This window comes from Abramis brama (assembly GCF_963993115.1).
Source record: "Abramis brama genome assembly, chromosome: 1".
NCBI lineage: Eukaryota > Metazoa > Chordata > Actinopteri > Cypriniformes > Leuciscidae > Abramis > Abramis brama.
Window position 1 is genome coordinate 48,476,169 of NC_139963.1, and position 22,925 is coordinate 48,499,093.

Genomic DNA, 22,925 nt, shown 5'->3' on the forward strand with positions numbered 1-22,925 from the left:
AGAGGAAACTTCTTTGAGCTTGTGCACCTATAGCTGAATATGATAGTGTCGTCAGAATGCATATAGAGGGTATCCATATGATTCAGTCGCACAAGAAGAAGCCACAGGTGACACTTTTATCCAACAGGACCCAAAATGACCTAATAAGATGTCTTGGAACACAAGTGAAGAATGTTATTCTGAAAGAGATTAATGAGGCCAAGATATTTTCAATTCTTTTGGATGAAACTACCGATGTGTCACACTCAGAGCAAGTATCCTTTGTGGTCTGGTTTGTCCATGACATGCAAATAAAGGAGCGCTTCATCCAAGTGTGTCAGGTAAAATCAACATGTGGCAAAGACCTAGAGGAAGTGGTAATGACCCTTCTTTCAGAAAATGGATTGAATGCTGAAAATATCCGGGGTCAAGGCTATGATGGTGCAGCTAACATGAGTGCTAGTTACAAGGGGCTGCAGGCCAGAATTCAGAGCCAAAATGAAAAAGCACTATATGTGCACTGCCACGCACACTGTTTAAACCTAGTGTTAGTGGAGAACACTAAATCAAGCCCCCATTTTGTGCGTTTTTTTAATATGGTAGAGAGGCTCTACACTTTCCTGTCTTCTTCTAGCAAGCACCATGCTGCATTCATAAAAATTAATTGTTATATGCTGGAGAGAAAACCTGGGAATTAAAACGGCTGGCTGACACACGCTGGGCCTGTCGAGAAAATGCCTTAAAACCACTGCACAAAGTCCTTTCTGCAGTTATGCAGCTGTTGAAAAAAAATGCCAGACAGCAATCCACCAGATCCAGCTGCAGATGATGCTCTAATGTTGTTTCGCAGCATACATTTTGAGTTTATGCTTTGTTTGGAGGTGGCCACTCCAGTGTTTCAGGAGACTGCTGTTGCATCAGCTGCTCTTCAGCGTAAAGATGTGGATCTGGCAGTGTCATACACAGTGGTGGAAGAAGTGCTAAAAAGGCTTCAGGAACTGAGGTCAGAAAGTGAATTCAAAATTGTGTTTGAAAAAGCAAAGGAGAGGGCTGAGGTTGCTGGAATTGAGTTTGCTGAAAAATACCTGGTGAGACAAGACCCAGAAAAATACCTGCAAGGTATAAGTACAGTTCCAAGTCAACAGGAGAAGACCATCACCCTGAGAACTTGGAAGAGTTCTATCAAACAAAGGTATACTACACCTTTTTGGATACCATTACTCAAGAGATGGTCAGACGATTCAAAGGAAAGGATAATAGTTCAACTGGCATTATCCTCAAAGGCTTACACAGTCTGACAATAGCATCCAAATGGTCAAAAGGAGTGGAACCTGGTGATGTTGAACTTGTCAGAACAGTTAGCAAGTTCTATGGGATTGAGGAAGAAAAGACCTTCACAGAACTTAAAGTGTTTCATGCATCCTACTCCTTCCCCAAAAGCAACGTGCAGGAAATGCTAAAGTGCCTAAAAGACAATGAGATTCTGTTTTCCCCTCTCTTTCTCAACTCCTTAAAATATATACAACATTACCTGTCTCCACATCTACAGTTGAATGGTCATTTTCAAAGTTAAAGCTTGTGAAATCCAGTCTTCGAAGTCTTTGTAATGAAGAGAGGCTCTCTGACCTACTGATGCTCTCCATCGAGCGAGATATTCCAATTAATCGTGAGGAAGTCATTCAAATATTTAAAAACACAACAGACAGACGGGTACTGCTTTAAATACAGGTGATTTATTTAATAAATAATTGCATTTAAACTATGGAAAAAATACATTTGATTGTTATTTGAAGTAATAAGTCTTTCTTTTCTTTTTTTAGTGCCCTTTCTGGTCCTTCCGCCCCTGCCCCTGGTCTGTGCATGCCACTGGTTCTGACGTCACATTTTTTATGGATATCACAATGGCTTGTGAAAAGGCAGAGCTACTGTATGCAGGCTGTGTGTATTTGTCTGTGGATTGACTGTTTTGAAACGTATATGGTATTTAGCCCCTAGACCTCTGTTATCACAAAAAAAGCCAGGGAATTTCAGTTTTGACAATATGGGACCTTTAAATCTATATAAAAAAAATCATGGCAAGCCCCAAAATTCCTCTTCTTAAATAAAGACAAGACTGAGTTTATTGTTTTCGGCTCAAATGAGAATTCTCAGTGTATAAGCCCTGATTTAGAGAGTCTGTCCGTTTTTAGATCCTCAAGGGTTCAGAACTTAGGTGAATAATTAGATTAGGTGAATAAGTAGATAATGGGTTAGCGAGACCAAGCTCTAGTCCCTGGAGTACTTTTACTCTAGTCCCTGGAGTAAGATATTACTTTTAGGTTCTGTACAGATTACAGGAGGGTGAATGCTGTTATTCCACCCGACTCCTATCCATTGCCAAGAATCGAGGACTGTATAGATAACGTTGGTTCAGCAAAGTATGTCACTAAACTGGACCTACTAAGGTGATATTGGCAGGTTTCTTTAACACCCAGAGCCTCCGATCTCTCAGCCTTTGTGACACCTGATTAATTTTTACAGTACTCTGTAATGATGTTTGGGATGAGAAATGCTCCCTCTACGTTCCAACAGCTAGTAAATGTGGTCCTAGCCGATGTGCTAAATTGTAATGCCTATCTAGATGATGTGGTAATTTACTCTCCTGATTGGTTACATCACGTCAATATTCTTAGGGAAGATTTTACTCGTCTTGCAGGAACTACTCTGACTAATGGGAATGTAACAATATTCTGTGTAGTTAATTAGCACCTAAATAAATTTTTTGATAGGTAAATTAATTGTGAAGGCAATACATAAAGACTTGTTGCAGTGTGATCCAGGCAGATAAGAAATTATATCAAAGAAAATTGGAATATAAGGAAAAACATTTTAATAAACAAAAGTAAATTGAATATAACAATTACAAGTCTGATAAGAATAATAATGTAAAAACAAGTAACAGAATCAAGTAAAAATAAAAGGTTCAGTAGGAAATAAACTTGAAAATGAAATAAACGCATGAATCTAAGTACTACTTTTAAAAGATGACTAAGTATTGTATCTAAGTGATGAAATATGGAGAATAGTAAAATAAGTAATGTAAGGAAGTAAGGTCTATGCAGAATGCATGATGTCCTATGCATGGGACAGCAAAAAAATTGCTATGCAATAGACATTTTATAGGTTGTGTCTACATGACTATAAGGTTCTGGAAAGTACCTAGGCTTTCCAGTACCTAGTTGCAAAATGTTTAAGATATTTAAAGACCTATTTAGCACTTTTTTGGGGGCCAAAAAGCTTCCTTGTAGACACTCGAGAGCAAAGTGCACCCTCAGGTCAGGTCACTACATTCTTGCTCATCACACAGGAACCCCCAGTGAGCTATTGTCGTTTCAACACCACTTGGGATGTTCATTTAACTGATGAATGTAATAGAAACCCATTTATGACTGTGATTTGAGGAGAATCTTGAAGGAGATGTTAGAGGCTCACTCTTTATTTTGAGCCATTAGATGTATTTATCCAAACTTTCAACGGCATCCTGTTTAGAGTATTTTCTCCATTCATCTGGTATCTCACCACTCTCCTCAAATGTTTTATTGTAGTATTTCTCCAGATCTTTCTGGAATCTGCAGACAAACCACTTCCAGTAGGGCACCTCAGAGAGATCAGGGGTGATGCTCCAGTCTGCATAAACTCCCCCTGCTGTTCTGTATTCTCTACAAGGGAAACTTCCATCTGGTGTATAAAAATACTGATCACTTGCCACTAAATTTGTACAAATATCAGCACAGAGATTCTTTGTTGAATGGGAACATGTGCCATTAATTCCTCTCAATCTGTGGAAAGCAACACTGTGATCTTCATGATGGTTTTCTATGATGTTGCAGCAGACTGCTTTACAGAACGGACACTGAACCCAACAGCACTGACAGAGGTGATCAATCAGAAGCTCACCTGGTCTGAACTTATAGTCCAGATTTGCTGGAAAAGTCTTTCCGTTCAATCTACTGCTGATATCAGACATTATTGCAGGAAGTTCTTGTCTTATCACATCTTCTAGGAGGTTGAAATCATCAACATCATGTTTCACTGCTCTGAGGTCTTTTTCAGAGAAGATCAGCTCACCTGAGAGCTTCTGTGTGAAACTCCTCAACCACAAACCAACATCTCCTCTGTTCACTTGAACATGTTCAGTAGATTCATGTGCTGCTTTCATGATCTTCTTCTGCAGGAGTTTAATGTTCTCCTTCATCTTGTGTGAAACACTGACTCTGAACTTATCAGTGATGTACTGACTGACTTCATTTCTGATGAAACTCTTGAAGTGCTCTCTGGGATTTTCAACATAGTTCATGTATTTGTCAAAATCCTCCTCTTCTGCCAGTGTCTTCAGGATGTGTTTCTCCAGATTTGATCTGTTTCCATTCAGTGATTCACAGTTTTTCATTATTTCATCAGCCAGATCTCTGGCAGTCTTCTTGTAGACACTCTGCTCAATGGGCACTTTAAGTTTCTGACAGATAATCTCACCAAAAATAACAGCTGATGTTGCTCCACGACAGTATTTCTGAAAAATACTGTAGTATTGTTCTCTCTTTTTAACACATATTGTTTCCCTGAACAGTGTGTGTTGGTCAATGATCATCTTAATTGCTCTCTTACAGATGGAATAAACCAAATCCACAAAGAATTCATTCTTGAACTCATATTTCTCTGATCCTTCCTGATGTTCTGTTACTTTTCTCTTGATGTAATCTGTAAGTAGTTGAATGCAGCTGATGTTGTAGCCCATCTTTGAAATATTAAATGATTCAATAATTCTGTCTGTCTGCTGAATGACATCTGTGACTAATGATCTTATTTGTGTTTCATCCTCTTTAGAGAGACTGTGACTAAATGTCTCTTTAGCTGACCTGTAGGCATTTGTGAAAGATCCTGTAAATCCACTGGTTTTCTTTAACTGTACATAATCTGCATAACTGGTCACACAGAAAATATCCTTCCTCTTCCTCTTCCCTACAGGAGCACTTTCATATACATCACTGAGGATCTCTCTCACATCTGTCTTTATGTCAATCTCTCTGATTGCATGAGTGTCTCTGATTATTTTCTTCCAGAACAAATCAAACTTTTTCTTCAGTGTTTGTTCATCATTTGTTTTGTCTTTGAGTTTTAAGGCAAGTTCTTTGCTCTTTTCATAGAGAGTGTTTTCATGATGTTTCCTCTGAGATTCAATGGTTTTCTTCAGGTCTCGCTGCTGAAGAATCTCGTTTAATTTCTTCTTTGTTTCTCTCACAATGTTTTCCTGAATCTCTTTTATTTTAATTTCAAATGATGATTTCCACCGAATCAGTATTTCTGCATCTGTGTCTTTCTCAAAGAATTCTGACATTGATTTCTCCACTTCTTCACTTGTCTTCTTCAGTTCTGTTTGAAGATCAGTTTCCTCAACCTCATAAAATGCTCTATTTTCTATTTTGTTGTGTAGTTTGTTCTCAGTTTCCATCATGGCACTGTGAAGAGTCCAGGACCACTTGCTGTATTTTGTCTCCAGTTTCCTATAGGCTGAAATCTCCAGAGAATTTCTGAAGCTGAAGATGAATTGTTCATTCAGTAAAGCCTCCCAGAGATCTTTAATACGATCTTTTAAGTCTATCAGCATTGTTCCGTGTGACTTTGAAGCATGAGACACAATAGTTTTCTTTAGTTCTTGAATATTCTCACAGTAGTTTGGGTTTGGTGGTGCCATGGGTGGGTTTCCCTCCCAGAGCTGAGCAAAATACTTCACATCATTCTGTACATCAAATCTAATGACATCAATAAAACACTCTGCATCACAGTCTTCCTCTTTAGCAGCAAGTTTTGTCATCTCATCCAGTGTCTCCAGAAGTCGTCTCCTTCCCTCCATGTTTCTCTCTCCAGCTGTGACGTCTGAGACGTTCTGATGCACAAACACACACCTGGGATTCAGTCTGACCTTCTTCATCCTCATGAGGACCTGAACAACAATCTGAAGAATTTCCTGCATCTCAGATGGGTTTTCTCCAAAGATGTTGATCAAGGTCAGGTTTGCAAGACCAACAACAAATGTGGCCAATTCATTGTCATGATGTCTTGTTGATCTTCCAGCCAGTTCTAGAGCACGAAGACCCTCAGTATCAACAACCAGAATATAGTCAAAGTTCATCTGTGTTTGCATCTCGTCTGAGACTCTGACCAGCTGCATGAAAGCTCCTCTGGTGCACCTGCCAGCACTGACGGCAAACTGGAGTCCAAACATGGCATTCAGCATGGTGGATTTCCCAGAGCTCTGAAACCCTAAAACTGAAAGCACAAAGACTCTCTGGTCTCCCAGTTTCTGGATCAGTTTATCTAGAACAGCAGAGATCCAGATCACAGGAACATGAGCAGCATCTCCATCCATCAGCTCCAGTGGAAATCCAGAGATCATCATCTCTGCTGCAAGACTCGGGAGAGAAGAGAAGTCAAACTGCAGATCTTTCTTGTTCTTCTTCACAGATGAACATGATTCATAGATCTGACCGATCTCCCTCATGATGTGCTCCAAACCAAATGTTGCTGCAGTCACAAGTTCCTCAGATATTCTCTCAAGGTCAGTTTGTTCAGCTTTGATCTGCTCAGAAAGATCAGCTGATGTATGTTCATCCAGCAGGATTCCAAGCCATTTGATGAAAAATATATTCTCATGTTGAGTATGCAAGTTCATTTGTTTTATAAAGACTTTAATAAACACACTGATGTCAAATTCATGCTGCTGTTGACGGATTTCCTGCATTTCGGTTTGTTTTCTACTGAGGTCCATTTTTGCCTCATCTCCTTGAGGTCGATGTAAGTCTTGGTTCTTCTGACTCCACTGATGCCACAGTTTCCCCTGATGAGGCAGAAATGATTCCTTAATTTCTATCAGATCTTTCTTCTCCAGTAAACTCATCATCTGTTGTGCTGCTTCTCTTCCTCTCCTGCAGTCTTCATCATCTTCCTCATCTACTCTGATGTCTGAGTGTTTGGACAAATCTTCAAGTCTGAAAGTGGAAGATGATTCTGAAAGACAGTCATTTATAACTCTTCTGAGTTCTTCAGATACTTCTGACTGATTTCTGTCTTTCAGACCAATTTTGAATTTCCCTTGCTTTGTCTTACGTACAGAAGAATCATCCTCAGTAAAAAGAAAAATTAGTGGCTTTTGGTCCTTGTACAGGTTTTGGATTATTGCTGCACTTTTGTAATGCCTGTCGAGTCGTGGTAGAAGAACAACATTGACTGAGGCCATTTCAGTGAGGATCTGCAGCTGTTTCTCATGATCTCCTGCATCACCGTGTAGATTACAGAACGCAACACAGTCAGTGAATTTATCATCATCTGATCCAGAGGGGCAGAACCAGGCGATCTCCACCACTCCATCCATCAGGACTCTGGTTCTGCTGCTGCCTGGGCAGTTCCTGTGGAAGAACGTGTTGTGTTTCTCATTGATCAGACTGTTCATCAGCTGAGACTTGGATGAGGACACAGAGCCAAACCTGAAGAAAGACACCATTGGAGTGTGTGCCCTGTAGACCGGATGGGTTTGACTGATGATCTCATTGTTGGTGTTTCTCATCTTCCAGCTCTTGTTGATTTGTCTGAATGTCCAGAGAGGAAACTCAATCTGTTGTGTGTCTGGATCAGGAACAAGCAGAGGCAGAGCGTACTGACACTGGGACAGTTTAGTGACCATCAGCTGCTTCAGGAAACCATCAGCACAATGAATCACAGCCATCTGAACATCCATCGGGTGAATGCGATCAGATTGGCTTGTTCCTTTGTTAGACAAAGATGTGTCATGAAAAACATCACTCTTGTCTTCAGATGTGTTATTGTTTCTTTGTTGAGTGTCCTCATTGTTCTCTTTAGTTTTAATGTATCTTGCTCTGTAGTTCATCATAAGTAGTTTTTGTATGAACGTCTGAACCAGCTCCTCTTCAGCACAAGACTCATTAGACTGTAATGAATGTGCAGATGTTAACTGAAGAACATCTGCAGCTCTCAGTTTATTGTGACAGTTGCCTTCAAGATGAAGTTTGTGAAACAGATTATCCATCTTTTTAGTGTCTTCCTGTTGTAGGTGTTGATCAGCTCTGACTTCTGCTGTTCCAATGTTCTTTTTTTCTTCCTTTTTAATAGAGAATAATACAATAATTTAAAACCATGATCCACTATTATTATTATTATTATTATTATTATTATTACTAAGGGTTTGCCTGAAGCCGAATACCTTATTCGGAAAGGCACAGATAATGGCTTCAAAACAAATAATGGATAACGAATAATTCTGCTGAATAATATTCGTCTGAGGCTGACACAGTCACTCATCGTGTTTAAAGGATAACAGGCGAGCCAGGGGAAAGCATGATATTTTACATAAACCTGTAAAATCACTATGCAATAATGAATGTGTGAAGTGAATGAGTAAACACTATAAATGAAATGAGCACAGATCAAAGTCACGCGTTGCTGTTGCCTCTCCATCCGCCTGTCTCTCAGAAATCAGAGCTTGGCGAGAGTAAATCAACTAAAATACTACATTATATATTTTTTTTTACACACGTTTAAATATTTTATTTGTATATTGAAATTATTTAAACCTTGTATGATATGATTCACAAATGAATGGAATAAGTAAAGCAAGATCTCAAATCAAAAAGCCACGTTTTGTCTCTCAGAAGAGAGAGTTTCCCTCTCTCAGAAACCAAACGCTCACTGTCAAGAGTAGCCTAATTATCCACTAAGTCACACATACATTTTCTACAACTTGATATGTCTAAATAAATGTTTTAAACTTTGTCTGATATGATAGGCTACATATTTCTCTGTCTCACTCTCTCGGAGACGGAAAGTATATTCTTTATAATTTGTTCAGATTTGCTTTTGTATGCTTAGATAATAGTAATAGTTTTTCTTTTCTTTCTTTCAACTTCCATGTTTTCTAATCAGCTATTTATAGAGTCAGACTCTTATTTGCGGTTCTCTTATTTAACATTTATTAACATTTATTATTACTGTTTTAATTAGAACTTTTTAAATCACGAAAGGTGATTGACCTCAGGTCGCCTGAAGCACAACCGCATTACGCCTCAATCATTATGCCTGCTGGACTCATGGTACGGCAGCAAAGTTTCTTGATTATTACGCAGGAATGAGAGTATAGTTCCTAGCCATATCAGCCTAGAAAATCGCAACTTTTCATTTTCCGTCGGTCTTAGTACACGATGTAACTACAGAAGAGTCAAGTTTTAAATAGGAAAAATATCTAAACTCTTTGGTCATTTTTTTGAGAGAGATGCTAATGGTCTTGTCCGGTTCAATTCATTATCCAAAGCTATGCTAAAAGTGGTACCGCCAGACCCGGAGTTTGGCTGAATGGATTCGAAAACGGTAAAACTAAACTGTTTAACTCTGGGGGAGTTGTAAAATGAGACTATTTCCAAAAAGTCTTATGACAAAAGTCTTAAGTCTTATTTTCTGTGCATTCAATCAAAATGCTTTCAGTGTAACTGTAGTTCAGCAGAATATTACTATCTGTTTCCCTTAATGGGATATTATACTAGATTAATGTAGTGACAAACAATGAAGAACATGATTTAGATCTCTCCAGGTTTCTCTGAACACTCACCTGAACTGAATCATCTGTTTCAGCACAGATTTTATTCATCTGCTCCTCATCCTCTCTTTCATAATCCTCTCTCCCCTCTCTGTGTACACCTGGTAAAAACATTTATCATGGTTGATCTATTTTAGTGGAAGGCATAAGCTATAATGCACATTTACAGCATTTAGATTCACAGATACATTTGGTTTATGGTCAAATATTAAATATTTCATATACATATATAGAAAAATATTACCCACTCTTAACTGCTTGGTTCCTTGTACTTTGCTGAAAGACACATTTGATTCTAATTAACAACTGATTAAATGATACAATTGGCAATAAAGGAAAAAATTATATATAAAGTACAAGTCATTCATAAATATGCATGTATTTCTATTCAATCACTTAATAAATGTTTTTCTTTAGCTGATATTTGATAAATTATACTCATACCTTAGTGACGACTTTGATCACGTCACTGTCTATGGTGTAGTTGAGTTTCCCCACCGCTGCACATTTGATCTCATACTCAGTTCCTGGTCTCAGATGAGTCAGAGTAACTGTGTGTTGATTCTTCAGCACAGGTTCAGATCTCCAGACTGTGTCCTGCTTCGGTTTATACAGTAATCTGAGCTCCTCTGTAGCAGGACATGATGGAGGAACCATCAGAATCACAGTGTCACCTTTGACCTCTTCAGTGATTGGAAAGGCTGGTTGTGATGGAGGAGTAAAGCAAACAGCTTCATCACATCCATGTTTATAAAGGAGAATGCAAGAGCCAGGATTATTCTCTGTTTCCTTTGAGGAGACTATAAATTTAGTCGATTGACTGCCATGTGATGTCATTAGCTCCTTAAACATTATTAAATGTTCTCTCATTTTCTCCCTGATGGTTCCAGTTAGCCATGTCAAAGCATGAGGAGACATTTCTGGATTCTTCCACACTGTTTGAGTTTTCAGGTAATTTTCTTGTTCAGAAAGCAGCTTGTCTGTCTGCTCAAGAGAACAAAACATGTAGCAAACCACATTCTCCACCTTAATATCTGACAAAACTGTGTCTAAGCTCATTTTCACTTCAGCTCCACAGTCCAATAATTGTTGAAGAAACTCCCCAACTGTATTTAATTCTTTCTCTTTCTCTCTAATCCACTCCATTAGGTCATGTGTGTTAAATGGAGACTCCTCGTGAGCTTGTAGAAGATTGGTCAAAGCACAAGTTTCTTCTTCACTGGCTTGAATGGACTGGATCAGCAAATTAATTGTCTTATCAAAATCTTGTCTGTAGATTTGGCAGTATCGCCTCATATCTTCAATCTTTTTGTGACATGAACTGAATGTGGTTATCCTGGTGTCTTGCAAAAGTTCACTGCACTTGTTTTCGGTAAAACTCAGATTTTCAATGACAGACTCTGTTGCCATGAGAAGCTTCTTCTCTATGACCCTTAGATGGATGACATCACTGTCTATGGTGTAGTTGAGTTTCCCCACCGCTGCACACTTGATGTCATACTCAGTTTCTTCTCTCAGATCAGTCAGAGTAACTGTGTCTTCATCCTTCATCACAGGTTCAGATCTCCAGACTGTGTCCTGCTTCGGTTTATACAGTAATCTGAGCTCCACTGTAGCAGGACATGACGGAGGAACCTTTAAAGTCACAGTGTTTTCTTTGACCTCTTCAGTGATTGGACAGGCTGGTTTGGATGGAGGAATAAAGCAAATAGCTTCATTACATCCATTTTCATACAGGAGAATGCAAGAACCTGGATTATTCTCCATTTCATTTGAGGAAATAATAAACTTGGCTGGTTCACAGTCGTTTGAATCAATCAAATTCTTAAATATATTTAAGTTGCTCTTCATGATCTGTTGGATCTCAGTAGTGAGCCAAGACTTTTGCATTGAATCAGAGCTTTTCTCATCAGTTCCTCCTTGTGTTGAAGGACTCAGATATGCCTTTTGTTTATGGAGCACATCTGAGCAGTTCAGTGATGTGAACGTGTAGCTGACCAGATTTCCAACTTCCAGATCCATCAAGATGGCATCTAGGTTGACTTCTACCTGTGCACCAGCATCCTTCAGCTGTCTGAGGATTGTGTTAATGATATTAGACTCTTTCTCTCTAACTTTCAGCCATTCTGCAAGGTCATGTCCTCTGAATGGAGATTCATCATGTTTTTGTAGAAGATCATCCAGTGCAGTTTCCTTCATCACATTTCCACGGATGTTTGGCAGCAGAGAGCCGAGCGTCTTCACGAGTCTCAACTTGTACTTGTAGCAGTTGTGCTTCATGTGCAGAATTTTATCATTAAATGCAGCAAAAGTCAGAGCAGGCGAGTCTTTCAGAAGGTCACTGCATTTCATCTCTGTTGTATTTAAACTCTCAATCACTGATTCAATCTCCACGATTAGGTCCATGCTGATGTCTTTATGAAGTTTTGAAGCTCTTGAGTGAAGTTTGTCCAGAGGATAAAGCCAAACTCTCAGTGGAACCGCCAGCTCTTGGTTTTCTTTCAGCAGTTTTGGAAGATCAGCAAAAACCTTCAAAGCATCTTCAAAAGAGGTCGGGTTAGACGGTAGCTGGAAGTCGCCATAAAATGTACAAGTGAATTTTTTGACTGCAGTTTTCTGACTGTGATTTACACTTAGATCAACATTTGCATCTACTGAAACGATGCCTTGTAGTTTCTCAAGAGCCACTTTTACTTCTCCTTTTACTGTTTTTTTGTCTTCATCTGAGGAAACCTCTCTATCAAAAACAAAGCAGGCATCTGCTCCATACAGCACTGCTGTCACCACATGTGTAGCTGTATCATCATCCTCAGCATTATTTACAGAAGGCAAATGATTAATGGTCAGTTCTTCAAACCTGCTGGTTGAATGATAATGTAGCGTCAGTCTCTGCTGTTTGAAAGACGTCTTGATGTCTTTGAGATACTTTGCTGCTCCACTAACATGGATGAGATCACTTAAAAGACTCAGTTTGAGTCCACTGTCAATATTTAGTATTTTAGATTTGTCCTGAATGGAGTCTGAAGCTGTAACATTGAACCTTGTATTACTTTGGGAATGAGCGGAACTATTCTGCTGCAGCTGCTCTTTACTCCAAAGTCTGACCCCTGCAACAGGAAAAATGTGTTTTAACTCTCAACAGTCAATTTATTAGAAATACATTTTGTTTAAAAATTCGGAAGGTGGTTAATGCAGTTTAAGACAATAAAAGTAGGGAAAATGCTTGTCTGCATCTGTTTTTAGGGTATTTGACTAGAATATACAATATAAAGACCTTTTCAGCAAAACTACAAACATATTCATGGTTATTTCTAGCCTATGTTGAGTAAAACTATGGCATCAGAAAGAACAAAGAAAGTGTCTTGAGGATCAAATATTGTAGACTCTGTATAGAAAGAAGGCCCAAATGAAGATAGATGCAACACAGGAACTTTCTTGACAGACACTTAAGACAAAAGCAGTGGGCCACCAAGTCCTGACCCTGACTCCAACCAGCAGGGAGAGGTCAAAGGGATGAGAGAGACAGGCTGAGGATGTCTCTGGGAATCAGCCCCAAGGAGAAGACAGTTTGAAGGGCTCACTGGGTGGCATAGGCAGGACCAGGCAGGAGGCAGTGACAGGGACAGACCACCCTAACAACCAGACAGGAAACAGGCCAATCACAAGTGGAGTATAGAGAGCTCAGGTACCGGGCAAAAGCCCAGGACAACCGGTGGAGAGAAACTCTGCCCCATGAACCTCAGGCAGGGCAGGACTGGAAAGAGCACTAGAACACACAAGGAATACAGCACAACAGGACAGTATAAGACAAGGCACCACAAGTCCAGAAAAGAGATACAAGACAGCAAGATGAGGCACAGCACAGTAAATGATTAACCCTCTGGGGACCAGGGTGTTTTTGGGGCCCTTGGGATGTTTTGACATGCCCTGACATTTGTGCTTTTTTCAGTTATTTATAAACATGTTAATGGCAAAGGTGTAAATTCACTCTATATAGCACAAACGGGGCTACCATAATATGTAAGTAACATGTATGTACATGTTTGTATTTTTAAGAGAATAATGTTTATGCGTGGTTATTGAAAAAAATAAAAATGAAAGTTGCTGAAATAAGACCACAAAACACATACTAAATATATGTCCACAAGACTTTTGACTAATGGATGTTGTCGCTTCGAGTTCTGGCTTCAAAATTATGTGAAAATAGTCTTGCTTTATTGTTCACATAAAACAATACATTGATTTAAATTGGGTAAGACAGGTTTTACTTGGAAAGCCAATATGCGGGGGGGGGTTTGCTTACATCTATCTTGTAAATATGTTTTGCTATTTTATTAAAAAGGTTACAATTACAACAATAATTACAATTTCAACAATATTTCAAGTGTACTCTTTCTTTGTAAAAAAAAATGATTATAGGCCTACATTTTATCATATGTTTTGCTATTTTATTAAAAAGGTTACAATTACAACAATAATTACAATTTCAACAATATTTCAAGTGTACTCTTTCTTTGTAAAAAAAAAAAAAAAAGATTATAGGCCTACATTTTTATCATATGTATTCATTAGTTTGAATATAGCCAACATTGGAACATCTAACATCTTAGTTGATGACTTTATTTTTGACAAAAATAGTATATATATATATATATATATATATATATATATATATATATATATATTTGATGTGGCAGTATATTCTACAGTAAAAACTGTACCCAAATCTAGTCAACAAAATGTTGTCTTTCATATTTCGCCTGACTATAACGTTGTTTTTATGAAATATTAGGGCATATAAATGTTAATTTGCAGTTTAATATGTTGCTTATACAGACATTTTATTTCAACATATTTCAGTCGATTTTTACTCATCTCAGTATAGCCAAGCATTTTAGTTGATTAAAGCGGTTTATTCTTTCACACACAGACACACTATTCATATTTAGGTCAAACAGGCAAACATTCTGTTTCAAACAGGCAAACATTCATTCGCGGTATTCAAACGCAAATTCTGAGAACCTGAAGGGTACATATCTTTACAAATATGTACCCTTCATTCATCTACAGAAACGCGATTCATCTTTTTGCAGTTTACATAGGCCTACACTAACGTTATTCCATAACGTTATTCCACATTAACACTTGAGAAAAGATAACTTAGCCTACCTCACTCCTCAGCGGGATCTATTGCTCACTGTTTGTTATGTAGGCTATATTATGCATCACTCGCGGCGCGCTGTGTTTACAGCTGATGGGCGCTTCACAGGACTGAAATGGTTCTCAGAATTTGCGTTTGAATAGCGCGCGCTCTCCGGGGTGTGGTCACATTACATTTGAATGAGCTCTAATGAGCTCATCTGGAATCGCTCTCTTTTAATACAGATTTCACAAGCTGGGAATATTTGTTTTTTATAAAAATTACTTCATTTAAAAGATGCGATCTCAAGCTTGATGCCCGTGGGTATGTTTGCCTGTTTGACTGAATTTTCGCGGAGTTACAGATCATTTTCGAACGCGTTTCAAATTGGAGTTCACGGATAGAGAGAGTGCAGAACTTGCATCATGTTAATTTTTCTTTATTTGGCAAAAAGCAAAACACTTTATTTTTATTGTGAGTACACAGAAAAAAAATAGAAACTGAACAGGATCGATTGATGTATAACACGAAAATGAAAGATCAAAATTAACAGAGCATTATGAACTTAATTTACATTGCTAAAAAAAAAAACGAGTTTCGTTTATGGTCCCCAGAGGGTTAAAGCAATAACTAGAAAAACTGGTGAGAAGAAATAACTAAAGCAAATATCTAAAGTAGAACACTAGACCAGAAGATTAAAGTAAACCGCTAAAGCAGACAACTAGAGAAAATAACTAGACTAGAAAACTATAGTAAATAACTGTAGAAAAGAAGCTAGAAAAAGTAACACTAGTTACATAGGTAACGTCTCTGTTACGTATGTAACCCTTGTTCCCTAAAGGAGGGAATGGAGACGTCACATTGGAACATTCTGATGAATTGGGATTTTGCCTGAGAGCCCAGTCGTTAACTGTAAACTAAACAAGCCAATGCACATTGGTATGCGAGATTTGCAGCGCAGGTATAAATATGGAATCGGTGTGCTTGCATTTTTTGGGGGTTTTGGAACATCACAACAGAACATACCGACGAATTCCGTTTCTGCAAACTTCGTGAAGACCTGAGGTGACAAGAACAGCCCAAAGGGGAGGACTTTTTACTGATATGCCCACCCTTCAAACACAAGGGGTAGGAACAGTCTGTGTCGAGGGAGAATCGAGACATGAAAGTACACGTCCTTCAGGTCGATTGCTGCAAACCAATCTCGGGGACGGATGCACATTGACATAGCATTTTGAACACTCGCAGGGTCCAAGATTGGCCGTAACCCACAGCCTTTCTTGGGTACAATGAAGAAGCGCCTGTATAACCCTATCTTCATATCAGCTGGAGGGACCGGCTCTATTGCTTCCTTTGCCAGTAGGACTGCGATCTCCACCCGTAAGATAGGAGGACCCTTGTCCTGCACAGAGGTGAATTGAATGCCCCTGAACTTGGGGGGACGGTGGGCAAACTGAATTGCATAGGCAAGTCTGATAGTCCAAATGAGCCAGCGAGATGGGCTGGGGAGTGCTAGCTAGGCCTCCAGAGACCGTACAAGCATACAAGCAAACACTTACTCCCAGTGAGGCAGAGAGGTGGAAAGCAGGGACCCGACTCGGATGGCATAACGGCCCAAAGTGGGGTCTGAGTGTGTGTTGCAACACTTACCTGGTTCCACGGTTGGGCAGAGGGTGCGTGAGGAGGCTTCCTCACATCCTCAAAACATATGCAGCTGCCCAGTGGCGACAGAAGAGGGGGCTGAGGATGGCAAGGCATTGCATTGCGCACACGCAAACACACCCTCTTGGGACCCAGAGATAGAGGAAACTACTCTTCATTGAAAATTTGGGAAAGAACAAATCTGAACAAAAGATTCTCCACATGGTCCTCCTCCGGGGGAAGAGCAGCTCCTTTCATCTCTGGGTTGCCCGTCAAAGGGGTGGTGTTTCACCAACCGCTTGGAGGATTAACGGGGGCTCGACATCATGGCTGAGCTGGCCGCTTCCGGAATTCAGAGAACCACAGTTACCTATGTAATTAGCATTCTGTTTCATTCCTCCTGGCCACCAGAGGCAGTGCTTAAGCATTAGTGAATGACTCCTACCAACATAGTCATGAACAATGCCACTGACTTGCAAAATAGTCAAGGTTGCTCCTGAAGAACTGTCAAGGTTGCTCCTGAAGAACTGTCAAGGTTGCAAAATAGTCAAGGTTGCTCCTGAAGAACTGCTGAACTGACAGCATAAGGGGTGGCAACATTGTAGAAGCGGGCAAGAGTACAGGGAGAAGCCCAATATCAGCTGCACAAAAATCCACCATAGAAACTCCTCTAAAATCAGCCTAAGATTTAGACACAGCCCTAGTGGAATGACAAGAGATACCTCGTGGCAGAGGCTTTTGGTTTTTCTTGTATGCCATAGTGATCAGACCTACAATCTTTGACACTCTTTGCTTTGATATTGTGGCCCTTTACTGGCAATTCTTTGCCTCATTCTTCGTGAGATCCAGCTTCCGCACATGCTCCAAAAGAAGCCTGGTGTTGTGGACATCTTGCTGTCTCTTGGAGGCAGACAGCAGCCAGTCATCAAAACAAGGCAGGATTCGCATCGTTCTGAACCATAGCAGATAAAGAGCTGCAGTCATGCACCCTGTGAAGACATGAGGGGCCAGAGACAGTCTGAAAGGTAGGACCTCAAATTGGTAGACCTCTTCCTTGAAACTGAATCTAAGAAACAGGGAAACCAGGACCATCTTCAGAACCATCCGAGAAGGACAGAGTTAGTCCTGACTAAACCAAATCAATAATAGAACATCCAGCTGCTATAAAAAAAAAAAATAATAATAATAAAAAAATGAGCCTCCTGGGGGTACATCCACATCATCAAAATGATCTTGGATAAAATAATCAGAAGTACTTGTAGAGATCACATCAAACTCAGCATGATGTGCAGGAGAAGAGGAACTAAAAGGCTCATCCTCAATTCTCTTGAACCCTCTTTGTCGTGTTATAGTTACAGGCATGGCAGGCACCACAGGCTGAAGCAATTGAAGAAGACATTTAGCTCTGACATCTCTAAGGACAGCAACTGTCTTAGAAGTCTCCTACATATGCTTACCCTGTGAAGTTGCTTTCTTCTTTGATTTGGGGCACCAGCAGACATTACAGCAGATTATGATAGCTTCTCTCAAATGCTGAATTCCCAAACAGGACAGACAAATATCATGGCCACTGTCAGGGAGAAGCGTATTAGGACACAGCTTACATATCAATGGAAATCCAATAGCAATAGAATCGTGAGCCATGATCACTTCAGTAAAAGAGAAACTTTTGCTACAAGGTTATAATGAGTAAAGCAGTAACGAGAATATAACCACACCTTGACAATTGGTCGTTGGGTTGCACAGAAGAGCACAGCGTATCACAAAATCTGCATATAAATAATAAAGATGGAGGGGAATCATCAACATATCAATGTGATGAACACTAACAACTATCACAGACTTTGTTGGTATATTATCTTGACATATCTAGCTGGCTCTGTGATAATCCACTAGTGCTTAAACACTGCCTCTGGTGGTCAGGAGGAATGAAACAGAACTTGTGTACATGACTTGAGCCAAGACCAGAGCAAAAAGGCTATAGCATGAGGCACAAAGCCCTCAAGCACAAAACGTACACTGAAACATGAAACAAAGACAATTCAGACAAGGGTGCTAGAGCAGAACCCTGACATAGACTATGTACTGCTAGTGCAGGTCTGGTTAAGTCTCTTATATGTTGTTATTAGTTCTCAGATTTAATTTATATATTGATACCTGGTATTAATTCATCCTTTCTGCAGTCATACAGCATGCCAAGCTGGAAGGGTCTCCCAAGAGCTGCTGTTTCAATCACATTCACTCCCACTGAATCCATACTTAAGACAAAACACAGTGCAGAAACAGATCAGCGAGGTAACAGTTACTGTATGTGAACTCCCACATATTAAAATATGTTGATATAAAAGTATAAAGTTCACTTTGCACCAAGTGTCTTTGATTTATTGTTTAAATCTCTGTGTTTTTAAGCATTGTAGAATATAGAGTACTTCCTAATAGCTGTTATTGTGAGACTTAAAACTATTACTCCACCACTTTAATTTCTCTATTATCTTTTTCGACTAATATTCTTTCTGGAGTTCACCGTTCCTGGTTTACCCATAATTAAGACCTTGTCATGTTTATACTACATCATCATGTTTATAATTAATATCAGTTCGGTATTTTTCATACTATCTTAGCCTCTTTACAAATTCAATCTCTGTGACTGACCTCGGGCCTTAAAATATGATTTAACATATTTAGAAAAAGAAAAAAAAAACAGTTCCAGTGTGAGACATGAATGTACAGCAGCCATTCTTCATATATTTTATAACATTTTCATGTTTATAACTGCGTAGCATGTATTTTTGTATGAAGCATCACTCACGTTTTCTGTTCCTCAAAGCTCCTCCTTTATTTTATCTTAAGGAGTTGGACTTGTCTTTTTTTCATTAGACTCATAAAACGCTTTAACTTTTTCTTAAACACTTTGAAATTAATTTAAAGTGATTTCCTTCTGTGCCGAGATGCGATTGTCTTTCAAAAGCTGGTCAGATTCAAACTATCACTTTCAATTTCAGGTTAAACTCCTCCCACTCAAGAGGAAACTTACAGACCACAAAGAGTAACATCTGCTATAGAGGATGAGGGGTGACATTACAAATTCTTTGAAGAGAAGAACATGTTAGTGTGCAGAGACACAGAGTACACATACATAAAAATTGACAAGAATAGTGTGTGTGTGTGTGTGTGTGTGTGTGTGTGTGTGTGTGTGTGTGTGTGTGTGTGTGTGTGTGTGTGTGTGTGTGTGTTGAGGTGAAATAAAGTGATAAAGTGAGTAAATCATGTTTATAAATGTCAACATGTTTGTGTTGTGTGAAATGATGCCGTTTAATATTGATTAGCATAAATATTCCTTTAATCTCAGATATTAATTCTTGAAATTGATATGTGTAAATGAAGATAATAGTGTATAAATGTCTCACTGGAGAAGATGAACTTTATGATTTATTTAATCCCATAATTTTTAGGCTTAGACTGTGACATAAATTTATAGGTTTGATTTTCAGCTTTTATTAAATAACTTGGGGTTGTCAGGGAGCTTTGAGAAAAGGTTTCTGTAGATTGTTGTTCATGATAAATATGTGTGTCTGTTTTAACGGTGGTTTCCCTACTGTGGTTCAGTCTGCAGGATTTCCCTTGTGGAAAAAAAAGTGCACTAAAGTGTACTTTTATAAAGTGTACTTATTACATAAATAATATACTTTAAATATATACACTTAAGTGTGAATTAAATGCCATCTTTTCGGCGCACTTAATGCACATTAAGTGTAATTAATTTCAAATATATCATATATTAAGTTCATGAATGATGTTCCTGTTCCTGTATTTACCACGGTTGACACAGCAATGCTGCAAGCCTTCTTCCTTTGGTTCCCTTTCAAGGGAACTCCCGTTGCGTCGAGAATGACGCTATGGGGAACGCTTTGCGTGATGACGTCTTGAAGCACATGTAAAATCAGTCCAATGGTGTGGCGGAACGTCAGAGGCGGGTGACGTCACGTACCAGGAAACTATAAAAGCCGGCCCGAAACAGAAAACGAAAGCTTTCTGAGTCTTCAGTCACGCTCTGTGTTGAATTCTGTCCTTGTTATTTGGTGTTGTCTGTCTATATATATATATATTTATTCAGATATGGCGAGCAAGCAGCAGTATCGAGTGTGTGTCCATCCCTGCCCGCGTTATTTAACGGGAGGTGACACACACACTCTTTGTGTTGTTTGTTTGGGAGAGGAGCATGCCCAGTCAGCACTCGAGGGTGGTGACTGTGTGCATTGCTGTGCGCTTCCATTGCGGACGCTCCGATCCCGTTTGGCTCGGTTCAATCCCGACCACGTTCCCCAGGGCTCGGGTCCCGCCGCGGCTGAGGCTCGGCGGCGATCTCAGACCTGGGGTTCGCAAATGGATCTGTCAGTGGATGTTGAGACGGGCTCTGCCTTATCTCAGCCTCTTACTGACAGATCCAGTGCCTCTCATCAGGGTGTGGAAGCACGCGCTGCGGTTTCTTCCCCCCCGATAGAGGCACCAATACTGCAACTATCCAGCTCTGAGGAGTTGGATGTTGTGAGTATTGAAGCTGAGTCTGAGGATTCGCCACCTCAGTCTCATGCATTCGAAGAACTGCTCGATGTAGTTACAAGAGCAGTAGACAGACTTTCTCTTGAGTGGCCAGAGGATAGGCAGGACGTTCGTTCGAAAAGCAAGCTCGACGAACGCTTCCTGCCATCTCGTACACAGCCTCAGCGTAGGAGTCTTCCGTTTTTCCCCGATCTCCACACCGAGGTGTCGAGATCGTGGGGAAAACCTATGTCATACAGAGTATATACACCTCAAACATCACATTACTCTTCCATCTACAAATATAAAGAGTATGGTTATGGGGAGATGCCGAAGGTGGAAGAGACGCTTGCGAGCTATCTCTCTCCAGCAACGGCATCTTCCCTGAAGGCTCCTACACTCCCCACCAAACCAGTTAAATTCACTTCCTCCCTGATTCATAAATCGTATGCAGCCGCTGGTCAAGCTGCAGCGTGTCTGCATACGATGTCCCTTATGCAAGCATATCAGGCAGAATTACTGGGTGATTTAGAGGAGGGCGGGGGTATTGGTCCTGACACAGTAGCCGAACTGCGTAGAGCCACAGATTTGTCTCTCAGGGCCACCAAGGAGACCGCTAAATCAATCGGGCGGTCTATGGCAGCCCTGGTGGCCACTGAGAGGCATCTGTGGCTCAATCTGAGTGACATCAAAGATAGAGAAAAACATGTTCTTTTAGATGCTCCGGTTTCTACTGTTGGGCTATTTGGAGATGCAGTGAACAGTGCGGTAGCTAAATCGCAAGAAGCTTCAAAACAGGCTGCTGCACTCCAGAAACTTCTCCCCCGCCGCTCTTTCATTGAGGCTGCTGAGCGGGAGCAGCCTCACTCCTCTAAAAAGAGCGCTGATCATCGTGCCACTCAAAAGCAGAGTGTGTCCTCCCGTGCTCCCCCACAAAAATCTCGGGGTCACGGAGGGCGCGCTCAAACCCAGCAGTCTTCGAGGGGTAGAGCGGATCTGCGGACCGTTATTACTGCCAAGAAGGCTGCTGGGAAGAAATCCTGACGTCCGAGGGCTCAGGACAAATGAGGGTAGTCCCCCCCGAAGCAGAGCGGTTAACACCTCTTTTTACGGTGCCCGTCTCTCTTCGGTACCCTCAGGGGACCGTTCTGCCAACCCTGCCGCCTCAGGTGTTACAGGGCGCAGCGGTCTCCGGCGAGCACATATCTCAAGGACCACCCGGAAACGTAGTGGCCTCGGGATGCCCGCCCCCTCCGAGGAGGGCGTTAGAGCAGTCTGTTCGGTCGTTCCCTGCCGGTGCGCCGTTACAGGGCGATGAATTGACTACTCAACAACAACAAAATCCAGAAACCAGTCTCGAGAGGCTGGTACCTCTAGTAGAATCTTTGACAGCGTGGAAGCTACTGTCAAATGTTTCTCGTTGGGTCCTGCAGACCGTAGAAAAAGGGTATCAGATACAATTCAAGAAACGCCCACCTCGGTTTATGGGGGTCCTGCCCACAGTGGTGGGCCCCGAGCAGGTTCTGGTCATGGAACAGGAAGTGAACACTCTGTTAGAGAAAGGGGCCATAGAATATGTACCTCCCTCCAACAGGGAAACCGGGTTTTACAGCCGGTACTTCATAGTTCCAAAGAAGGACGGGGGATTGCGTCCCATTTTAGATCTTCGAGTTCTGAACGAGTCAGTCATGCAGCTCAAGTTCAAAATGTTAACATTGAGACAGATCGTGCCACAGATCAGGTCCGAGGACTGGTTTGTCACGATAGACCTCAAGGACGCATATTTCCATATTTCCATCCGCCCGTGTCATTGGAAGTTCCTGAGGTTTGCTTTCGGGGGCAAAGCATACCAATATCATGTTCTTCCATTCGGCCTAGCTTTATCACCCCGCACTTTCACCAAATGCATGGATGCAGCTCTGGCGCCGCTGCGCCTCCAGGGTATTCGCATCATGAACTACATCGACGATTGGTTGATTTTAGCTC

General features: G+C 40.6%; 1 protein-coding gene across 1 annotated transcript; it reads right to left on the reverse strand.

Annotated features, from left to right (window-relative positions):
- Positions 1-2,831: 2,831 nt before the first annotated feature.
- Positions 2,832-19,385, reverse strand: LOC311071038 (interferon-induced very large GTPase 1-like). The gene is made up of 6 exons (XM_084095249.1): positions 19,210-19,385; positions 18,558-18,658; positions 10,064-12,726; positions 9,868-9,895; positions 9,632-9,720; positions 2,832-8,131 (listed from the first exon to the last, which is right to left on the reverse strand). The coding sequence occupies exons 2-6, from the start codon at positions 18,655-18,657 to the stop codon at positions 3,467-3,469; spliced, it is 7,545 nt and encodes a 2,514-aa protein (XP_083951375.1). The 5' UTR covers position 18,658; positions 19,210-19,385; the 3' UTR covers positions 2,832-3,466.
- Positions 19,386-22,925: the final 3,540 nt, after the last annotated feature.

Excerpts from the sequence above, each read along its gene's own strand:
- LOC311071038 (XM_084095249.1), bottom strand. The coding sequence starts at position 18,657 with ATGGATTCAGTGGGAGTGAATGTGATTGAAACAGCAGCTCTTGGGAGA. Across the intron at positions 12,727-18,557 it reads AAAGGATGAATTAATACCAG|GGGTCAGACTTTGGAGTAAA; the intron begins GTATCAATATAT and ends TTCCTGTTGCAG. Across the intron at positions 8,132-9,631 it reads AAACAGATGATTCAGTTCAG|GAAGAAAAAAAGAACATTGG; the intron begins GTGAGTGTTCAG and ends TCTATTAAAAAG.